Raw genomic sequence first — 21,330 nt, 5'->3', positions numbered from 1 at the left:
TCAGGTTGACCTGAATTAGTTTCAAGTCACACGAAACCTAAACAAACCTCACACGAACAGAAAGATTAAACAGACTCAAAAACTTAAAAAAAAAAAAAAAAAAAAAAAAAAAAAAAAAACCCTTAAAAATTCATTTTTATTTTAAATGTTAAAATAATATATATTATAAATTAAAAATAATAATAATACTCACTCCGTCCAAACTCAAATACATTTTTGTCTGTTTCACAAGTATTTTTTTTTATTTTAGTAAAAGTAATTATACACCAATATCAAAATACCTTTAACTTTCACCTAAATTACAAACATACAATTACATATACAATTACTTTATACATAAAATTAAATGACAAAAATGTCAAAATCTCTTATGCATTTTCACTAACTAATAAAATATTATTATTTCTTAATATACTACAAAACTCCAAATGGCTCATTTTCACTATACAATCTATTATTATTTCTTAATACTCCCCCCCGTCCCATTGAAAGGTTAGCAATTTTTCATTTTCGTTCATCCCAAAATAAAGTTACTATTTCTTAATTTAGTAATTGCACTATCTACTTAACGTAATAAATACCCTTTCAACTTACAAGATATTACATAAATGTCATTGCTTTTATATTACACCATAGTAATGGGGGTATTTTTATCTTTTTCACTACAATACAATATAATACTAATATTCAAAAATCTACATGCAAACAGTAAACGCCACCCTTCCAACGGGACTAAGGGAGTATATAATTTCAGGTCAACCCGAAACCTGACCTGATTTTTATTTCGAGTTATCAGGTCACATGAAACACGATCCAAACATGACATTTTATTTTTTTTTTTGTTTCGGGTTCTGGTTGACCCGATTTTTTACAAACCCGAACCTAAAAAATTTTCAGGTGAAACAGATTCAATTTTTCGGGTTGGATTTAATTTTGACACCCGTGCCTATACCCAAGTCATACTCTACCCATTATCATTCATATATATAGTTGTATATAGTTGTACACGTGTCTCCTTTGGGTAATTACTGAGAACAACTCTCCAACGTAGACCCTGTGTACACAATTACTATCTTCATCTCACATAATTTGTCCATATTTTTTTACTTTCGTCTCTCTCACATAATTTTTCTTCTATTTTTGAAATATAATTATGCACTTTAATCAAATTTTTTATTTTTTATTTTTTAAATTTTAATTAAACTATTTACTTATTAATTTTAATTTATAATTATTTTTACTAATACATTTCTTAATTATCTACTGATTATACTTTACCTAAATTCTTATGTCATATCTAAAAATTAGTAGGGTTTAACTTTATTTCGGATTTAGAAAATTTCAACAACAATAATAATAATAATAATAATAATAATAATAATAATAATAATAATAATAATAATAATATAGATTGATCGTTGATTGCGTGAAATAATAGAACACTTTAGAAAAGATTCACTCTAAAGCGACCCAGATGATACACAAACAGTTTAATAACATTATTATTTAGTAATTAATTTAAACAATAAGTTATTAAGTATTAGAGATTATATAATAATACAAGCAAAAAAATAAAATACTAGTAAATATCAGTCCTAGCTATTTGAAAGCAAGATGTGATTGCAAGTCGTAAAACAAATATATACTCTTAACATATTGCTTAAACCAACTTGCCTGCTTTAATATTTTGCATGTTATTAAAAATAAAAAATAAAAAAAAATATATATTTTTGCCCAACTTGGCTGCTTTAATTAAACACAAATCAAATATAATCAGCAATTTTCATAACATACAACCAATCAACATAAACTTTAATGGCTTAGCTACTTTTGCATTTTAAAGTTTTAAAACTTTTTTCTACAATTTAATCATTACTAATAAAAATATAGTATTTTTTTCCTATAAAATATAGATATCAAACTAAGTATTATTTTAATTTAGAACATATAAAATTAAGGGGAAAAAAATCCAAATCCTAGACATAAAAAAATATAATTTGAATTCTGTATTACAAATATTTAATATGATATATATATATATATAATACTCCCTCCGTCCCAAATATTGTGTCTGCTACACTGTAGACACGGTATTTTTTTAGGAGAAGTGTAATTAGTAGATAATTAAGAATGTATTAGTGAAAATAATTATCCTATAATATAAATAATTATAAATTAAGATTAAGATAACTAATTAGTTTAATTAAAATTAAAAAAAATAAAATTTAAAATTTAAAATGAGATTAAAGTGTGTAATCATTCTCCAAAAAAGGAAAATGACATGGTATGTAGGACGGACAGAAACGACAATATGGACATGGTATCTGGGACGGAGGGAGAGTAAGTATCCCTAAACCCTACGGCTAGATATTAAAATATTAAATATTAAATAAATATAATGAATGAGACCCACAAATTACAGATACCTTCCGTGACAGTTTGATCAAAGGGGACATATATTTAAATAAAAATTAAATATTATATTTAATTGAAGATTCTAATCCTCACTCAAGACAATGCCCCCACCATTCTATTTTATTTAACATTTTATGAATATATATATATATATATTATAAAGAGGGGCAATCATGGTTGCTTATTCTCATTTGGCTTAGATCATCCATTCAGATATTTTGTGTAATTTTGTTGTTTGATTATATAAATTTATATATATATATATAAATCAATATATAATCTAACTTTATTTTATTTGTATATATATATATATATTTTTATGATGTGAAGTCTGTAGTCATTTTTATTTGAAGACAGTTGAATTTTTTTAACTCATAATATAACCGTTACGGACAAATAAACATTGCACTAAAAATTATGGGTACTCTTCACATAGACAAAACCCACTAATGACCACCACCAAATGGGAAGTATAGTCAAGAAACAAATGATCATTTGCACTTGGATGTAATAGATCCTAATTTTGTGTTCTTATTACCCCCTCCAATAAAAATAGATGGTCACTTCTTATAAAATATTACTATGCGTCGCCAAATATATATTCATTTGAGTTAAATATTAATTTTAATAAATATAATATTATATTGGTTAATTATGACAAAATATGTATATTTTAAAAAATATACAAGTTAATTAACAAAATGATATAAACTTTTTGATAGATTAAGTGTGTATATAAATATAATATTAAAAAACATATGTAAAGATTATTTACTATAAATAAAAAATAAAAACTAAAAGCATACATAAATTTGATGGACAAATGTGAAGTATATAAAAATTTATAGACAATATTTAAAATATAATATAATAGTATAAAATTTAATATAAATAGAATTTGACAATACACCATCGTAGTTTACATATAATATGCTTATATTAGTTTTAACACAAGAGATAAGTTTGTATGTATATTTTTTTCCTGCTAATTATTTTCCAATCAAATTATTATTTAAATTAAAATTATATATATATATATATTTTAAAAAAACAATTAAAATGTATCACAGTAGGATGTCATTAGGAACATTATTGCATAAAAAAGGAATCCAAAGAAAAGGCAGAGGCAATTGAAACAGATTCTTTGCTTGTAAGGACCCAAAATCACAAAAAAAAAATTATTATATTCCAAGATTCAGTTGGAAACCTTTGAAATCAACGCACGCACCCATCATCATCATCATCATCAAAAAATGCATCAATGAATGAATGAATGAATGAATTTGGATCAGAAGATATAGAAAGAGAGAGAAAGAGAAGCTTGCCTTCGATGATTGCATAATATATAGCCAGCCCAATCAATTCTTGAAGTGCAGTCTAAGCCAACAACCATCATCACCTGAAAGCAACATCCCCTAAAACAGAGCCTTCCCTGCAAATGCAATCTCATCTCCTCTGCTCAACAACTTCAACATCCATGGCGGCTTAGCCTTGCGTGCTGGAAACCTACCTTCACACAAAACTGTGTAAATACTTACTATAAATCAAGCAAATCACACACACACACACACACACACATACTCTCTCTCTCTCTCTCTCTCTCTATATATATATATATGTGTGTGTGCGTATGTGAGTGATTGTGTGTGGATCGACAGACAGAGAGCGAGGAGAGGGAGGAGGAGATCGTGAACAATATATGAGGAAGAGAGCGGGGAGCTGCAAAGCTGGGAAAGCACGGCGATCAGCTGCTGGAAGGGGTTTTCGATTGCATCAATGAAATCACGGCGGCGCTCGTCTTCTCTAGGATGACCACCGACTCCGCTTACCGCGTCGAAACCACCTCGCGCCTCGCCCAATGGCGGATCGAAAATCTCGCCTCCTGCACTTACCGCAAATCCGATCCCTTCACCATCGGAAAATGGAATTGGTCAGTTCACTACATCCTTTTCCCAAAATTCAAAACCCTAGCCGAGCAATCTAAACACGCACTCAATAACTGCACAATTTCTATATCATCCAATAACCAATCGACTCCGATTTTGCTTCGTTTCTAGGCATTTATCTGTGGAGAAGAATCGTACCATGGCCTTGTTCATTAGATTATACCCTGTGATATCGAATTTATCCAGAGACAAGCCTCCGATCGCATCCTTCGTCATCAAAGCGGTTTCCTCCGCCGGAGATCGCAAGTGTTTGGTTCATCCAGGTAAGATCAAACTCGATCTCCATCCGATCATCACTTTCCTGCGTTCAAATTCCGGAAAACATCAGTTAATAACTGAAATTTCAAAACAATGATTCCTCTCTTACATCGAATGCAGAAGTAATCGACAAACAGCTCAAGAGCAACGAGGATTTCCTCTGGGCGATCGAGGTTCCATTAACCGGAAAATTCATCATAGACGTCGAATTTCTCGATCTCAAAGTCGAATCCCTGGACGTAAGTCTGCACAAATTTCTTAAACATCTACCATTCCGAAAGCTTTGTTTATTCATTTTTATATACAGGGCGCCGGGCCATGCTCGATTTGGGGCGAAGCCTTTGTGCAGCGAGACTCGAACGAAAAGGCTCTTACATCCCTCGGACGAATGCTGTCCGAAAGCATCCACACCGACATTGTTATCGCAGTCTCGGATGGAAGCATCCCGGCGCACCGTGCAGTTCTCGCCTCGAGATCGCCCGTTTTCCGCAGCATGTTCTCGCACGATCTTAAAGAGAAGGAACTCTCTTCTGTGACGATTTCCGACATGTCGATCGAAGCCTGCCACGCATTTCTCGACTACATTTACGGAAACATACGTAACGAAGACTTCTTGAACCACCGGCTGGCCCTGCTCCAAGCAGCCGACAAGTATGACATACCGGATCTAAAAGAGGCATGCCATCAGAGCCTGGTCGAGGATATTGACACTAAGAATGTTCTCGAAAGGCTGCAGAACGCGACTCTCTACCAACTCCCGAAACTTAAGACCAGCTGCATGCAATACCTTGTGAGGTTCGGGAAGATCTACGATATACGGGATGATTTCAACGCCTTTCTACAATGCGCCGATAGGGAACTGATCGGCGAACTATTGAACGAAATCCTCGCCGCGTGGAAGGGCTTCTGAAACATCACATTATATGACCAATTCGACTGTAAGTTTGTTTATATCGATGGATTTCGAAATAGGCATTCTTTTCTTATAAAAACGTCGATTGTGCTTGTTCACTTGTACATACATACATGCATTGATTCGATACGATTCGTTGTGTAAGAACAATGTAAAGGTGAATTTGATGCTTGCAATTTATAAATGTGTTATCTTACTGACCATGCTGAACAATTGTTCGAGGTTTTTCCTCGATCTTATCTTTTGTTAAAACATTTTTCGACGATCACTTTAGGTAGAGGTTTGACTACACTACACGGGCATGTTTGATGTCATTTGAACTGCTGGTTGTTGATATTCATGATATATCCAATTCGATTCGAAATATGTAGAGCTTTGTGTGTGCGACCCGGAGGTTCGGGACGCCGATGAGTCGAGCAACAACAATAATGACTTTTGAGAAGAGCTTATGGATTAAGCCCCTTTTAGGCCAACAGCCACAAATCTTATGAAAGAAGAAGCATAGTCTCAAATATTGTCTTGAATGTTTCACTTCCTTTTACACGATATTTCCAAAGAGGGCATAGAATGAGTGGATATTTTGGGTGACCAACTCCAGAAATTCAATTGTTGAGATGTCTTTAACATCGAGTAGATTAGTTGAGCAAACTTGATTCAAGCTCAAGCTGTTCCATCCATGACGTAACATTTATGGACTTTTGGGGTTTCAACTTATGGGTCTATTTCTACGTCACAAGATTATCTTTAGGACACCTTTCTTTCATCTATGAACATATACATTCAAGTTCTGTATTGAACATTTCTTTAAGACAATCAATGATAACTCTGACTTATGTTTGAAGGCAAAAAGTTTGAGTCTGCCTTCCAAGCAAACATCAATTATCAATGTTGGTTTTAAGGGCACAAATTACTGTACAGCAATCGAAGCAAATCCCCTGTGCTGTACAGAAGATTGTAAAATATCTCTATGGAATTATTGATCGATGATTGAATACTATGCTCATTTTCAATTTACACTAAATGATAAACATATGGATAATGAATCATATCAGATATTTTATTCTGGAAACTTTTTTCCAACAAGAATAAATTCTCAAGCCAAAAATGCAGGGTAAAAAGCTGTGGAAAATATATAAAACCAAACCATAATAAAACAACTTCACAGATGGAAGGTGCAAAAATCAGGCTCCATGTTGCTCACAAATCCTAATGACAATAACCACAATAGATCAACACTCGGAAGGATTAACAACATACTTCATTCCATCAAAGCAACGAATCTATCTAACCTGAAGGCAAGCGCGAGCAGGTGCAGTAACCAGTCGACCATCAGCGCGGCGGAGGAGCGGGCAGAAACGGCCGGCCACAGAAAGTAGTAACGGTTCCGTTCGTGCCGAACGACTCGCACATATGCATCGAGGACTTCAATTTGTCGAATCCGTGCTGGAAAACTCCGAATCCGACCGTAAATCCGATCGCGATCACCACCAGCACGATACACACGCAGCAGCAGCAAATCCTTGAGAAACACATCCCTCCCTCCCGACTCCCTTGCCTTCCTCTTCTTCGTTCCGCTTGCAAAATGCGAGTCGATTCCTTCGAGATCTAGGGAAAACACGCAATCAACGAGCGAATTTGATTGGATTCGAAACGGCGAATGAGGATTTGGTGGAAAGGAAGACGCTGTGGGTGGATTCGGTGAGGTTACTCTTTCTCCGACGTTATTTTGAAAGCGGCTACTCTACGCATGGTTTGGTTTATCTGAAGGGATTTCCGGAACAAAATATTTATTACGAAATTTTAAAAAATAATTCCAGTCACGTGACTTTTCAGCTAACAGCAGACAAACCGGACCGCCGTCAAACCGAACCGATTCTCACACGGTTCAGTTTTGGTTCTTTTTTTTTCGGACGAACCGGGCGGTTCAGAAATTTTTATTTTATTTTATTTTTAAATTATTATTTGAAAGAAATATATATTAACCTCACCGGTAGCATTAGCACGCACCGGAGCGGAGAAATAACTGGTGTAGGCGGCAGCTGTGAATGTGTTTAATGATTTTATTAGGGTAAATATTTTTAAGTGTATTAGGGCCTTTTGATTTTTCGCTTATAATTTTATTCTTGTTTTTTTTATATATATAAATATGTAATTTTAAAATACTTCCTCCATTCTTAATATTATAAGAATATTATATATCATAATTTAAGAAAAATATGATTACTAAATAATTTAAAATATGTAATTACAATTAATTATAATATAATATAAATAATTAAAAATTAAAATAATTATTTAATCTAATAAAAATTTTAAAAATTATAAATTATAAAATTTAAAATATAATTAAAATATAAAATATATTTTATCAAAAAAAACACTTCCTCCGTCTCATATAATATGTGCATATTATTATAGACGCGGGAATTTAAGTAAAATATAATTAATAAAAATAATTATTGTATAATAAAAATAATTATGGATTAAGATAAAAATAAAAAATATAGACAAATTATGTGGGACGAAAAAAAATAATATAATATGTAAGGTGGAGAGAATATCATATTTAAATAATAAAAAAAACAAAAATACAAAATTAAATTCCAAGTGAGGAGAAGGGTTGTATAGTTTGAGGTGCTTGTCAATGTTATTATTTGTTTTTTTTTTTTTTTGTATAATTTTTATATATTATTTTTTGAGATTAAGTTGTGTATTTTTACAGTAAATTGTGATAGTTGAAAATTTTGAAATTTTTTTTCCTCAAAGCAAATAAAGTATTTTGAATCTTTATACAATTTTTTACTATTAGTGTTTCATGTATTATGAATTGATTTATTATATACTCAATATAGGAAAAAAATTGATTTGTATTAAGAATTTTTAAATAACACATTTTACATAAGAAATAATGAGTTATTTATTTTGTATTTTTGAAAAATATATATTTTTATATTAAAAATATAAAAATTATATTGATAATAGAGAAAATAAATAATATTTTCTCTATCTCAATTAAAAAATGTTTGAATCGTGTAGTAAATTAATATATAATACTCCCTCCGTCCACGAACTACCTTCATACTTTCTTATTTGGGACGTCCAATAACTATTGTCTTATTTCATTTTTTAAACACAAATTTACATTTTTATCCTTCATTCATTTGTTACTTTTAAACTCTACTATACAATTAAGGACAAATTTGTGCATTCATAACAAAAAAAACAAATCACCTAAAAAACCGTAGAAATTGAATGGAGAGAGTAATATTTTATTAGTTAATAAAATTGTGTAAGAGATTTTGTCTTTGAATTTATATATAAAATAATTATATATTTAATGGTAGAATATTTTTAAATAAAAATAAAGAATATTTCGTACATAGTGTATACTTTTTTTTGTTTTCTAAAATAAAAAAATTATTTTGAGTGTACGAAGATAAAAATGGTGAAAAAAGGTTTGGAGCAAACGGAGTTTAGTATTTTAATTTTCATATTCTAACATTTAATAATAATAAAAAAAAGACACGAAAAGCAAAAAAGAAAAAATAATGAATAGATGGGTCTGGCCTTTGGTCTCCCAATAGTCAGTGTGTTTCTCTCTCTGTCTCTCTTTCTTTCTCTCTCGTCTTCCGCTCGATCAATTCTTTCATCCACCGTCTCGGGTCGCTCTTCCCCCAAATCCCAAATCCCGAATCCCGATCGCCCACGGATCTGCTCACTGATTCACTTTTCGCAATCAATTTCCAGATCTATCCATACCCATCTCAACATTTCCAGTGTTTTCATTTCAATCCGCTTTGCTGTTTCTTGTATAGTTCTAATCTTAGGGATTTGGATATGGCTTCCGCCGGCAACCCAAACCCACCGGGCGGAGTGCCCTTTGATATGCAGAAGCTCTTCAAGCCATCGACGCCGCCACCGTCGTCTTCCACCGCCATTACGTCATCCACCTCTAACCCTCAAAACTTCGCCAATACTGGGGCTTCCAACACTCTAGCAAACCCTAATATGACTTCCTCCCCATATCCGCCTCCTTCGTCGTCGTACCCCCCGCCCACCGGCGGCGCTACTGGCGGCGGGTATCCTTATCCTCCCTTGACCTCGCCGCCGTTCAATTACCACCCGGTATACGCTGCTTATGCAAATCCACCGCCGCCGCCTCCACAGCAGCAGCAAGAAGCGGCTAACGTGCATCCGCAGAGATCCATGTCTTATCCTACCCCCACGCTGCAAGTCCAGACCTCAACCGCTTCGCCGCAGCACCCCAATTTTCATAATTATCCTAATTCCCAAAACCCTAACGCCCACGGTGCTCGTTTGATGGAGTTGCTGAGCGCGCCTCCTGCTACGCATGAAATCTCGCAGCAACCGACAATGCCCGTGCCTCAAATCCACCCAACATCCTCCGCAGGTTCTGATATGACCGCCCCCCAGAATGTAAACACTGTGGCCGTAGGAGGTGCTCCTGTGGTTTCGCATCAGGGTCCTGTAATGAGGATGCCGAGCAGTAAGCTTCCCAAGGGGAGGCATCTGGTTGGGGATCGATTGGCCTACGACATAGATTTACGGTTGCCGGGAGAGGTGCAGCCTCAGCTCGAGGTTACACCCATCACGAAGTATGGGTCTGATCCTGAACTGGTTTTGGGCAGGCAAGTTGCTGTTAATAAGACTTATATTTGTTACGGGCTAAAGCAAGGCGCCGTTCGGGTACTCAATATCAACACTGCATTGAGATCGTTGCTCAAGGGCCTAGCTCAGGTTGTTATTTAATCTTTGTTCGTGTTTATTTTGAGATCAGTGATAATTAACACCAAATGCTTTAGATTATATAATGGTTATCTTGTAAGTTATAATGCAAATCCACTTCTTAGTCTTGATATTCAATTCAAGCCCATATCTTAGCATTGATTTATCTCTAATAATGCAAATATTTACCAGAGGGTCACAGACATGGCATTCTTTGCTGAGGATGTTCACCTTTTGGCTAGGTATTCAGTAGTCTATTTTTCTCTTATTTGTATGAGGGATTTAAATCTTGATCTGTGCTTAGTATTATAATTTGCTCTTGTGCAGTGCAAGCATGGATGGCAGGGTTTATGTTTGGAAGATCAGTGAAGGTCCAGATAAAGAAGAAAAACCACAAATTACCGGAAGAGTTGTTATTGCCATTCAAATTACTGGAGCAGGGGAATCAGTTCACCCTAGAGTTTGCTGGCACTGCCATAAACAGGTATTCTTTTTATCTCTTATATGTATCTTCCTCTTAATTAAAAATGGCATCTTAACTTCTGTGATCTCATTGAGATGTCATTTGGTCGCAGGAAATTCTTGTTGTCGCAATTGGTAGATATGTTTTAAAGATCGATACAACAAAAGTTGGAAAAGGTGAAAAATTTTCTGCTGAGGAACCACTCAAGTGTTCTGTTGACAAGTTAATTGATGGGGTCCATCTTGTCGGTACTCATGACGGAGAGGTGACTGACCTGTCTATGTGCCAGTGGATGACTACCCGGCTGGTATCTGCTTCAGTAGATGGCACGGTTTGTCAAACATTTTGTCCTTACTCGAACTTGTTTCAATTAATATACTAGCTGAGCTCATGAAGGAGCGAGTGACGAAGGTTCTGCTTGGATGTGTTGGTTTAGAATTACTATGAATAATTTTAAGGTGGAGAGATATTTTTGATTGTTAGCATTCAGTAAATTTTTTAAAGATTCCTATGGAAGTAAGGGCCTTGATGGAAGCTGTAAATCGATGCTTGTAGGAAGTTTTGAAACGGAGAAAGAATGGTTTGAAATGTTTCTGAACAACTCCCAACTGTTTGAAAAATGTTAGAATTAAAAAGAAAAAAAAAATAAATTGATGGCTTTTAAAGAGATTAAGTTTCTACACAGCATGGTTTTGATAAGTTGTCCCATTTTTATGTTGCTAGGTTAGTATTTATTAGATGCATCGCCTTATTAGTGGTTTTTTTTTATTTATTTATTTTTTCCTTTTGTTTTGCGACTTGGTAAAACATGTTGAATTTAAGGAAAAAAAGGACCTTATTGTAGCTTATTTTGAAGCTTTCATGAAGTTGGATGGGAATTAATTTTGTTAAAATTGAAAAGTAAAACCCACAGAATCATAAATTATTTGAGCTATATATATAGTGTTATCTTTATTGAATGCTCTTGGTTCTCATTTTCTTGTCTAAATCTAATCATAATCAGATAACAAATATTTGCATTATTCAATATATGTATATATCTCATGCTATCTTTTTAATAAATTAGTTTCTATTTCCTCCTTTCTTTATTGTCCAGTCTCTGGACTTTATCAGCAGGTGAGAACTAACAAGATCTAGTTATTTAATGCACATATCATATGTCAGCTTTGTACCCAGCTTATATTTTCCTATTCTGAGTTGACTGAATCTCCGTGACGCCTTTCAGTAATCTCAGTAATATTTAAGTCAGCCATGCTCAAACACATTCATACCTGTAATTTTGTACTCATCCAAAGTTCAAGCATCCCTTGACTGATCTGAGTTTTATATAAGATTTTATATGAACTATTCAAACAGTTAATAGATGAAAATTGATTTAAGGTTTAGCCCACCAGCCTTGCAAGTTTTCTACAATCTATGGTTTCCTTTACGGAATGCATGAAGATTTGAATGTAGTTATGAACTTCTTACCAGTCGGATTTTTATCCCAATATGGTAAACTCCTCCAAGTGAATTTGAAATAGTGATTATAATGAGATTTGGAGGTGTTTCCATAGTTTTTGCTGCAACAAAAATGCTTCCAATTTGTAATGATAGATAGTTGGATACTTAATTCATGCTTAGAAGTTCATTTATGGCATGGTAGCTAACTTAAACCACTGTTGATTTCTCTGTGATCTGCAGATCAAGATTTGGGAAGATAGGAAATCGCAGCATACTGCAGTTATCCGGCCACATGATGGACAGCCTGTAAATTCTGTCACTTTTCTGGCTGCTCCTCATCGTCCTGATCATGTCATACTTATTACCGGGGTATGCTGGAGTTGCTTTTATGTTGAGTAAATTGCACACTTGTGTTGGTCATGTGGACATTTAGGGTGTGTTCGTTTGTTGGATTTTGTCAAAATCCTACTATTCATCCAAAATTTCTCCCCAAAAAACATCAAATCAAACACCTATTTTTTATTTTTTATATTATACTAAAAATCAATTTTACATAAAAAAACATCACATCAACACCTATTTATATTACATCATACAACTATTCAAATTCAAAATTTTTACTTTTTAAATCCCAATCCAAAATCCAAACCCCCAAACAAACACACCCTTAGAGAACATTTCGACATGTGTCTAGCTTTTGGTTTCAATGATTATACTTCATATGTTAACTTCCATAAAAATCTGTTCAGGGTCCTTTGAACCGGGAAGTGAAAATCTGGGTATCTGGGAATGAAGAAGGATGGTTGCTTCCTACCGAAGCTGAATCATGGCATTGTACCCAAAGATTGGAGTTAAAGAGTTCAGAGGCACATTCTGAAGAAGCCTTTTTCAATCAAGTTATAGCTTTGTCACAGCCGGGTCTTCTTTTGTTGGCAAATGCCCAAAGGAACGCTATATATGCAGTGCACTTGGAATATGGTCCTAACCCGGAGGCAACTCGCATGGATTACATTTCAGAATTTACAGTCACCATGCCGATACTCAGTTTTACAGGGACAAGCGATATACTTCCTCATGGCGAACAAGTTGTTCAGGTATATTGTGTTCAGACACAAGCTATTCAACAGTATGCTTTGAACTTGTCACAGTGCCTTCCACCCCCAATGGAAAATTCTATATATGAGAAGCTTGATTCTAGCTTCCCCCAGGATGCATCTAGTGTTGATAGACATGCTGAAGTTTATAGTTCTAGCAGTAAACAAATTGAGATGTCTGTATCTAGCTCAGGACCTAAAACTTCCGCTCAGGAGAGTGGTCGGGAAGATGCATCTGCAGTAAGATACCCTGTCACCACTGCTTCTGTTGAATCACCGAAGGCTCAGGATTTAGCTTCCTCCAGTGCGGAAATTAAGTCAACACCTTTGTCAGAGGCTTCTAAAGATGCAAATATTCCTTCTGCTACTTCACCTCCTCTGCCTTTGAGCCCCAAGCTAACAAAAGTACAGTCGGGTTTAAGCACTCATTTGACCAGTTTGGACCATGATTCTACAATGAGTGATCCTAATTTGGAGCCTAAGGTTGTTGATTATTCAGTTGATAGGCAAATGGATGCTATTCATACAAAGTTATCGGATGTTGCATCGCTGGATAATGACCCTAGCAATGATGACAAACTTTCACAAGATAATTCTATGGACCTCAATCCTCCAGTTAAGTTCAAACACCCTACTCATCTGGTAACTCCTTCGGAAATATTGATGGGCAATTCAGCATCTGAAGCGAGCCGGACTAATGAGCCCAAAAGTGATGCTGAACTTAATATTCCAGACGTGGTGATGAACAATGATACAAGGAATGTTGAGGTGGAGGTAAAAGTTGTGGGTGAGATCAGATCTCATCAAAACAATGATGATGGTGCTCGACAAGAACTTCAGACTTTCGTGTCAGCAAGCAAGGAAAAAATGTTCTGCTCTCAAGTATCTGATCTTGGAATTGACATGGCACGAGAATGCCGTGCCTTGTCCCCTGAATCCTACATTGCTGGGGAAGCTAGGCAGTTTAATGTACCTGGTGAAACTGAAACTATTAATGAACAGTCATCTGCAGAAGAAGTTGACACTGCTAGAGATGCTTCTGGGAAGGTAGTTGATCCTCCAGCACCGTTACCAACTCAGCATCAACCTGCAACAAATGCAAAAGGGAAAAAGCAGAAGGGAAAGAGTGCTCAAGGATCTGGCACACCTTCACTGTCAACCAGTGCTTTCAATTCAACAGATTCTAATAATGACCAGGGTGTCAATTCCAGCAATGCTATAGAAGGTGCATCCACACAAGTAAATTCCACTCAAGAAATGCTGAGTCAGGTATTGACATCATTATCTATTTATTATTATACCCATTGTAAGAATGTAGCTTGGAATTGCTATTATCAGGTTCTTAAATTCCTGCCCCACTACTTCATTCACTATTCTTGATGTTTTGGATCTGTTATGAACTATGGACTTAACAATTTTAATATTGCAACAACAATTATCTATTAATAACCCTACCTTGTCGTTGGGACCTACTCAGTTAGCATTTTATCTATTCATTTCTTGGGTGATTTTCTTCCTTGTATCCTTCCAGTCGCTGGAACTTGACTACCTCTAAATGCTAGTCTGACTGGGAAGTTGGTCATTATATATACATATATATATGTATATGTCAATTCCTCCTACACTAGCTTAAGGTCAACTCATAGAAGCTTTTGTTTTTCTAATTATGAATGCTTCTCTGTGACTGCATTTATACCTGTGCTTTTCTTGAGAAGGTATTTTGAAATTGAAATTTGACTGCATTTATTATTTTCTTTCTGGTTTACCCTTGATAGTTTGATAGCTAACAGTTACCTTATAAATAAGGCATTCTGTTGTTATTCTCAATGGAAAACATGGGCTTTTTAATTTCTAACAGCAAGTGTCCGTCGTATCACCTTCATGGTTTATTCATTACAATGTTTTATTTTGAACTTATGAGTTTATCCTTTCTTGCAGCTTGTGTCTATGCAAAGAGAAATGCAGAAGCAGATGACAACCATGGTAGCTAACCCAGTTACTAAAGAAGGCAAAAGGCTTGAGGCAGCACTGGGTCGGAGCATGGAGAAGGCTGTGAAAGCCAATACTGATGCTTTATGGGCTCGATTTCAAGAAGAGAATGCAAAACATGAAAAAGCAGCGAGGGAGCGCATGCAACAGTTAACAAATCTAATCACCAATAGCTTAAACAAGGACATACCGTCAATCATAGAGAAAACTTTTAAAAGGGAACTGGGTGCTGTGGGGCAATCTGTTGCACGGACTATAACTCCAATCATTGAGAAATCAATATCCACTTCCCTCACAGAGAACTTCCAGGTTAACGTTTTTACACATTTCGATCTTTGTTTGGCCTGATCAAAGCGTGAAGTCTTTATCTTATTTGCACGCACAGAAAGGTGTTGGTGACAAAGCTGTGAATCAGCTGGACAAATCCCTTATCTCCAAACTTGAAGCTACAGTTGCTAGGCATATTCAAACTCAATTTCAAACTTCTGGCAAGCAGGCGCTTCAGGTGTTGATCAAAAACTTGTTTTACAATGATTTCAGATTCCAAAGTTTTTATATGTATGTGTGTGTAAGTAAACCGTGTGCACCCACATCAACATGATTTAGAAAGCAGTAGGATACATAAACAAGTTGAAATGCAACTTATATTTGCTTTTAAATTGTTCTTTTGGCCAGTGGGAGAAGGAAAAGGAGAATCATAATGGTGCTATTCTTTTAGCTTGTACTGTATCTTACCAACAGAATCTGAACTTGAAATATTTTGTGCAGGACACGCTGAAATCAAGTTTAGAAACATCTGTTGTTCCGGCATTTGAGATGTCGTGCAGGGCAATGTTTGAGCAGGTTGACGCCACTTTTCAGAAAGGAATGACTGAACATACTGCAGCGGCTCAGCAACAGTTTGATGCCTCACATTCTCCATTAGCAATTGCTCTAAGGGTATATTAACATTGTGATGCCATTTATGCTTTCTTTTCTTTTCTGGCTATTTTAATTTGTACCATATTGAGAGGCCTCGTATTTGGGCATAATTTTTTCAGGATGCTATAAATTCGGCATCATCAATGACTCAGACTTTGAGCACCGAGGTTCTTGACGGTCAAAGAAAACTGTTGGCTCTTGCTGTTGCAGGAGCAAACTCTAAAGTATCAAACCCATTGGTTAGTCAACTGAGCAACGGTCCACTAGGTGGTCTCCATGAGAAGGTTGCCCCTTTGATATCTCCTTGAGAATTTAATTGGAATTGATAATCTATCCTATCCTGTGCTTATCAGTTTAAATTATAAGTAATCTGATATGATGTGTTTACTATGTAAGCTCGAAGCACCACTTGATCCAACAAAAGAACTTTCTAGACTTGTGGCTGAGCGCAAATATGAGGAGGCTTTCACTTCTGCCCTGCAAAGGAGTGATGTTAGTATTGTATCATGGTTGTGCGCGCAGGTATGAATTGTCTTACTGAAAAACATTTCCCTTTGTGGTCACCTATTGTTGGTGTTGGTGCCTTTAGATTTGTGGTTTCATGTCTTTTGGTTTTTTGAATTCTTTCATCCTCCCTTTGCATTATAACTTGTTTGAGTATGGTTTTTTGAAGAGATGAGGCTTAATTATACTCCGGCCATTAGACATATAAGCTTCAAGAGATAATGTGTTTTGACTTCAAGCCTTTATTCTAATATTTTGTATAGGTGGATTTACCGGGAATCCTATCGATGAATCCCCTTCCATTGAGCCAGGGTGTGCTCCTGTCTCTCCTACAGCAGTTGGCATGTGATATCGGCAAGGACACCCCTCGAAAACTGGCATGGATGATGGAGATTTTATCAGCTATAAACCCAGCCGACTCAATGATTGTGATGCACGTACGCCCCATCTTCGAGCAAGTGTACCAGATAGTAAATCACCACCGCAACCTTCCCACCACCAGCGGCACTGAACTTTCCAACATTCGGTTGATCATGCATGTTATCAATTCAATGCTCATGACCAAGTGAGTCGATGTACCGAGTGTTGAGGCCCTTATGGTGAGGGGATTGGCAGGTTTGTACAAATTCTAGGGATATATATAATATATATATATACATACATATATATATATGTGCTCAATGAGGAAGGAAGAGGAGCATGTAGAGTTCATTGTTATGCCATTGTTTTTGTTTTTGTTTTTCTTTTCCTTTTTAATTTTATTTCTAAGTTCCTAAGTTTAAAAAAATTTGTGTAGAAAAGTGAGTTGAATTATTGGAGGTTATTTTGTTGTTATGTTTGATGGGACAATGTGTTTATATGCAATTTTGTATCTGGACTGTACACAACTCACCCACCCCAAGGCCAAGACTCGTGTTTTAATTTAATGTGCAACTCTCTCTGTATTTGTGTTTTTGTTACTGTTTTTAAATATTTCTCATCTAATTTTGCGATATATTTTTTGCAGCATGGCTAGTTGTCATTGTCTAACTTTTACCACTCCTTTCAGTCTCTTTATACTTGTGGGAATGTTTTTTTTCTCGAGGGTTCTAATTAAGTGAGTGATATTTAGTCGTATTTTCAGACAAGTGTATTTCTACTTTATATAAAATTATAATTATGATTAGCTTTTGTCAAACTAATAATAATAGTATTAGTATATGTATGCTGTAATTTACTTTTTAAATTCTGATTTTTTGAAATAAGCGAGTTATTGAATATAATTTTTTTAGATGAAATATATAAGAAAAATATATGCCATGTATTTTTGAGTTATAAGTATGTTTAGAAAAATTATTTATAAAAGTATATTATTTATAAAAATATTTAAGAAAATTGAAAATTGTGTGGCTGTAATTTGTTTTTTCTGATTCTACTAAAATGACCACAATTCCAGCCGTCGCTATGTTCTATAGCTCCCTCCGCTAATAAACAATGATCTTATTGTTTTGGGTCGATGGTATTTAAAACATTTTTCAGTGTGCCGTATGTTTGGGATTTGATTTTGAATAATTTTAAATAGAAATAATTATATAATTTAATATAAATAGGTACTAATAAAATTAAATTTTAATATAAAAAATAAAAATAAATATTTTTATATTTTATAAGAAAAGAAATTTGATGAATAATAATTTTTTGAAAGATCACAAAAAAAACACTATTTAATTAAATCCAATCACGCCCCAAATTTGTTACTACCGTTTACTTTTTGTTTTTACTCGAGTATAGCTTCGATATTAGAGTGAAATGATTTTCACTTTTAATCATTATAACTACTTTTAGATATAGATTTACAAAATTTTGAAAATTTTCTAAAATAAGTAATAATAGAAAAAATTGAATGTAACGGGAAAGGAAGCTGGAGATGATATTTTATAGTAATAAAAAATAAATACCACTATTACTTTTCAGCTAAAATTATTTCACTATTTATTTTGATGGCTAGTTTTATTTATAGTAACAAAACTCAAAATATAAATATAGTTTTAGTAATTCATTTAGCTCACTCAAAATCAACATTTGGAAGTATCCGTATTAGTATCATTTTAGTTCATTGTCAGATTATCAAAATTATCATTTAATTCTTCATCCATTTTTAACTTATTACTGAAGAATGACCACACAGAACCCTCGTTTAAATCAATCACAATTGATTGCAGCTCATTAAGATCTGATTTCTCTTTTTGGCACAAAGGAAAGTGTGATATAAAAAAAAATGTGTACACAGATTTTCCTTGAAAAAGCTGAAAATCAATAGTGAAAGGGAAGGAAAACAAGGATTTACATCTAATTCCATCCGATCCGCGCAGTCTCTAACCTTTTTACCAGCACTGATCCGTCTCCCACCGGCGCGTGGGGTGGAATCTCCTCCGACCGGAACCGTGGAATCCGGTGCCCCACCGCCGCGGCGAATCGACATTCAAATTACAATCGTACATGGCCCTCGCTTTTGGATCTGACAAAGTGGCGTACGCGTTGTGGATCTCGATGAAATCTCGACCATCCGCCGACGACGCGACCGGCGAGTCCATGAATCGCGACCTGGCGTCGGGATGGTACAGCTTCGCGAGCGTACGATACGCCGTCTTGATCTCCGTCTGCGAGGCGTCGCGTTTGACGCGGAGGACCTCGTAGAGGCTCCTCCGATCCAGCGCGGGCGGGGCGAAATCCGATACGGCTTCACAGACGATCCTACGGCTGCAGCGACTGGATTGGAAGGCGATCGCTGATTTAGGAGTTAGGGTTAGGGTTCCCAGCATCTGCTTTCAATTTGGGGATTTTTGGGGGAAGAAGTTGAAGAACAGATTGGATAATGATTGGATGAATTGTTTGGGGGGTTTATATCAAAGTCAGCTGCAGCCTAGTTGTCAGTGGGCCCCACTTCTGCTGACATGGCACATTGGATTGGCGTAAAACTGTTGGCGCGCCGGCTGGAGTGGCCTATGCTTCTAGAAGGTTGGTTCCCGCTTCCCGAGAGTGACTGGCTTCCCCGAGCCAAGCCGATTGGCGCCTTGTGAGCGGCTTTAAAATTACAATACGGCTCCGTTTAGGTTACTGGTAGGCCTACTAAACTCAAGTGGTAATAGCACTATGGCAGTGGTATACATATTTTGTAAATCTATGATATTTATTTATTTAAAAAATAAAAGTAACTATTTTTTATTTTTTTTTAATGCATTTTCAAATAAAATAATAGCAGATATTTTTACGCAAATGAGTCATCCACTAAAGGATGCAAGCATTACTATATTATAAAAATTTTAAATTTTAAATTTCCTCGAGTGTCGTTTTGCTTAGTTTCTTCTGCGTTTAATTAATACGCAGTAGGAAGGATATAGAGGCAGCCATTTCAATGCACGTATCAAATTCCTTAAAATAAAATCAATTTGTTTTATACAAAAATTTAAAAACTATACTCCATTAAAGCAACTCATATTCATAATAATATAGAGAATTAATTAAATTGAGGTATTTTTAAATATATTGATATTAATCACCAGTGTCAGTGCATAAGCGACGCCGTATTATGAGGTGGAGACTTGAAAACGTTTTTAAAAAGTCGCTGGGGGGGTGAAGTGCGACTTCTTACGTTTCGGAGAAGGGGACCGGTTAACGACTTTGATGGAAGATATATAGTGTGGCTCTACTGCTTATTTAGGTTGGGACCACATGGATTGAACGGTACGGGATATATTTGGAGTTTGGACTATGACTGTGACTGTGACTGTTGTCCGGGACAGAACTTCTAGAAGACTGCCTTAGGATGTCGCCACGTGTCCCCATCCATTGGCTTCTAGAAGCCTTTCCTTCTCACACTGTCCATTCATTTCATTATGAATCCTCTTTCCTTTGGTTTGGTTTGGTTTGGTTTGGTTGTGTATAGTGGATTTAAATCAGTAAAATAATCGATTCGAATTTTAGCTATCACATATAACTCGTCTAATATAATTTTTTGTATCGAATTTAATAGTTTAAAAATTAAATTCGATCGAAGTACACTCATATATAATGCTCCTTATAAAATAAATAAATAAATATTTTGAAACTAAAATTAATTATTGAAATATAATATTTTATAAAATATTATTTGTAACCTATTTTTAATTGTTATGTTCCTTTTGACAAAAATTTTCAAATTTTATTATTTGGACCATGTGTTTTTTGAAAATAAAATAAAATAATATAAAATTAAAATTTCTCTTACAAAATATCTCATCAAATATTATTTTAATACCAAACTCAAACCAAAATTTTCCAAACTCAAGCAACAAAAACACACCCTTAAACATCAAAATATTAAAAAAAAAAAAAAAAAAAAAATTGTACTAAGTAAAAGGTGTGTTTAATTATAGTTTGAAATCTAATATAATATATAGGACATTATATAACACAAAATATGTTATGTTCTTTATGACGATTTGCTAATTGTTTTAAATTAATGTTTTAATTTGGTAAGATGTTATTTGTAATGTAATGATTTTCTAATTATTTTAAGTTAGCTTGTTGATTTGATCAAATTAATACCTTTTTGAAAAACTGTGTTATATAAACTACTTGATAAAATCAACGCACTAACTTTAAACAATCAACACCTAT

The 21,330-nt window shown here is 34.8% G+C and overlaps 4 protein-coding genes across 7 annotated transcripts; 2 read left to right on the top strand and 2 right to left on the bottom strand.

The window, feature by feature from the left end:
- Positions 1-3,667: 3,667 nt before the first annotated feature.
- LOC127254200 (BTB/POZ domain-containing protein At1g55760-like) lies at positions 3,668-5,752 on the top strand. Of its 3 annotated transcripts, none has more exons than XM_051279165.1 (5): positions 3,668-3,941; positions 4,078-4,345; positions 4,473-4,624; positions 4,740-4,858; positions 4,927-5,752. In XM_051279165.1, the coding sequence occupies exons 2-5, from the start codon at positions 4,224-4,226 to the stop codon at positions 5,527-5,529; spliced, it is 996 nt and encodes a 331-aa protein (XP_051135122.1). In that variant the 5' UTR covers positions 3,668-3,941; positions 4,078-4,223; the 3' UTR covers positions 5,530-5,752. The 3 variants fall into 3 exon arrangements, with proteins under 3 accessions (XP_051135122.1, XP_051135120.1, XP_051135121.1); XM_051279163.1 differs by having other exon boundaries at positions 4,074-4,345; XM_051279164.1 differs by lacking the exon at positions 3,668-3,941 and having other exon boundaries at positions 3,951-4,345.
- LOC127254206 (uncharacterized) lies at positions 4,572-7,615 on the bottom strand. 2 transcript variants are annotated; one of them, XM_051279177.1, is made up of 2 exons: positions 6,822-7,615; positions 4,572-4,662 (listed from the first exon to the last, which is right to left on the bottom strand). In XM_051279177.1, the coding sequence occupies exon 1, from the start codon at positions 7,063-7,065 to the stop codon at positions 6,862-6,864; it is 204 nt and encodes a 67-aa protein (XP_051135134.1). In that variant the 5' UTR covers positions 7,066-7,615; the 3' UTR covers positions 4,572-4,662; positions 6,822-6,861. The 2 variants fall into 2 exon arrangements, with proteins under 2 accessions (XP_051135134.1, XP_051135133.1); XM_051279176.1 differs by lacking the exon at positions 4,572-4,662 and adding an exon at positions 6,599-6,738 and having other exon boundaries at positions 6,822-7,613.
- A 1,486-nt stretch (positions 7,616-9,101) lies between these two features.
- LOC127254188 (enhancer of mRNA-decapping protein 4-like) lies at positions 9,102-17,636 on the top strand. The gene is made up of 12 exons (XM_051279139.1): positions 9,102-10,290; positions 10,471-10,520; positions 10,606-10,762; positions 10,854-11,072; positions 12,425-12,553; positions 12,934-14,547; positions 15,217-15,576; positions 15,653-15,772; positions 16,036-16,206; positions 16,308-16,472; positions 16,585-16,710; positions 16,956-17,636. The coding sequence occupies exons 1-12, from the start codon at positions 9,370-9,372 to the stop codon at positions 17,259-17,261; spliced, it is 4,338 nt and encodes a 1,445-aa protein (XP_051135096.1). The 5' UTR covers positions 9,102-9,369; the 3' UTR covers positions 17,262-17,636.
- Positions 17,637-19,055: 1,419 nt separating this feature from the next.
- On the bottom strand, positions 19,056-19,493 carry LOC127254445 (chaperone protein dnaJ 11, chloroplastic-like). The gene has a single exon (XM_051279536.1). It carries the CDS (start codon positions 19,491-19,493, stop codon positions 19,056-19,058), a length of 438 nt encoding a protein of 145 aa, XP_051135493.1.
- Between the last annotated feature and the right edge of the window lie 1,837 nt (positions 19,494-21,330).

The sequence above is a fragment of the Andrographis paniculata genome, unplaced genomic scaffold, assembly GCF_009805555.1.
Source record: "Andrographis paniculata isolate CXL003 unplaced genomic scaffold, ASM980555v1 Contig52END, whole genome shotgun sequence".
Taxonomy (NCBI): Eukaryota; Viridiplantae; Streptophyta; class Magnoliopsida; order Lamiales; family Acanthaceae; genus Andrographis; species Andrographis paniculata.
Note: the sequence above shows the minus strand (reverse complement) of the source record. Positions and strands in the feature narration are given on the sequence as shown.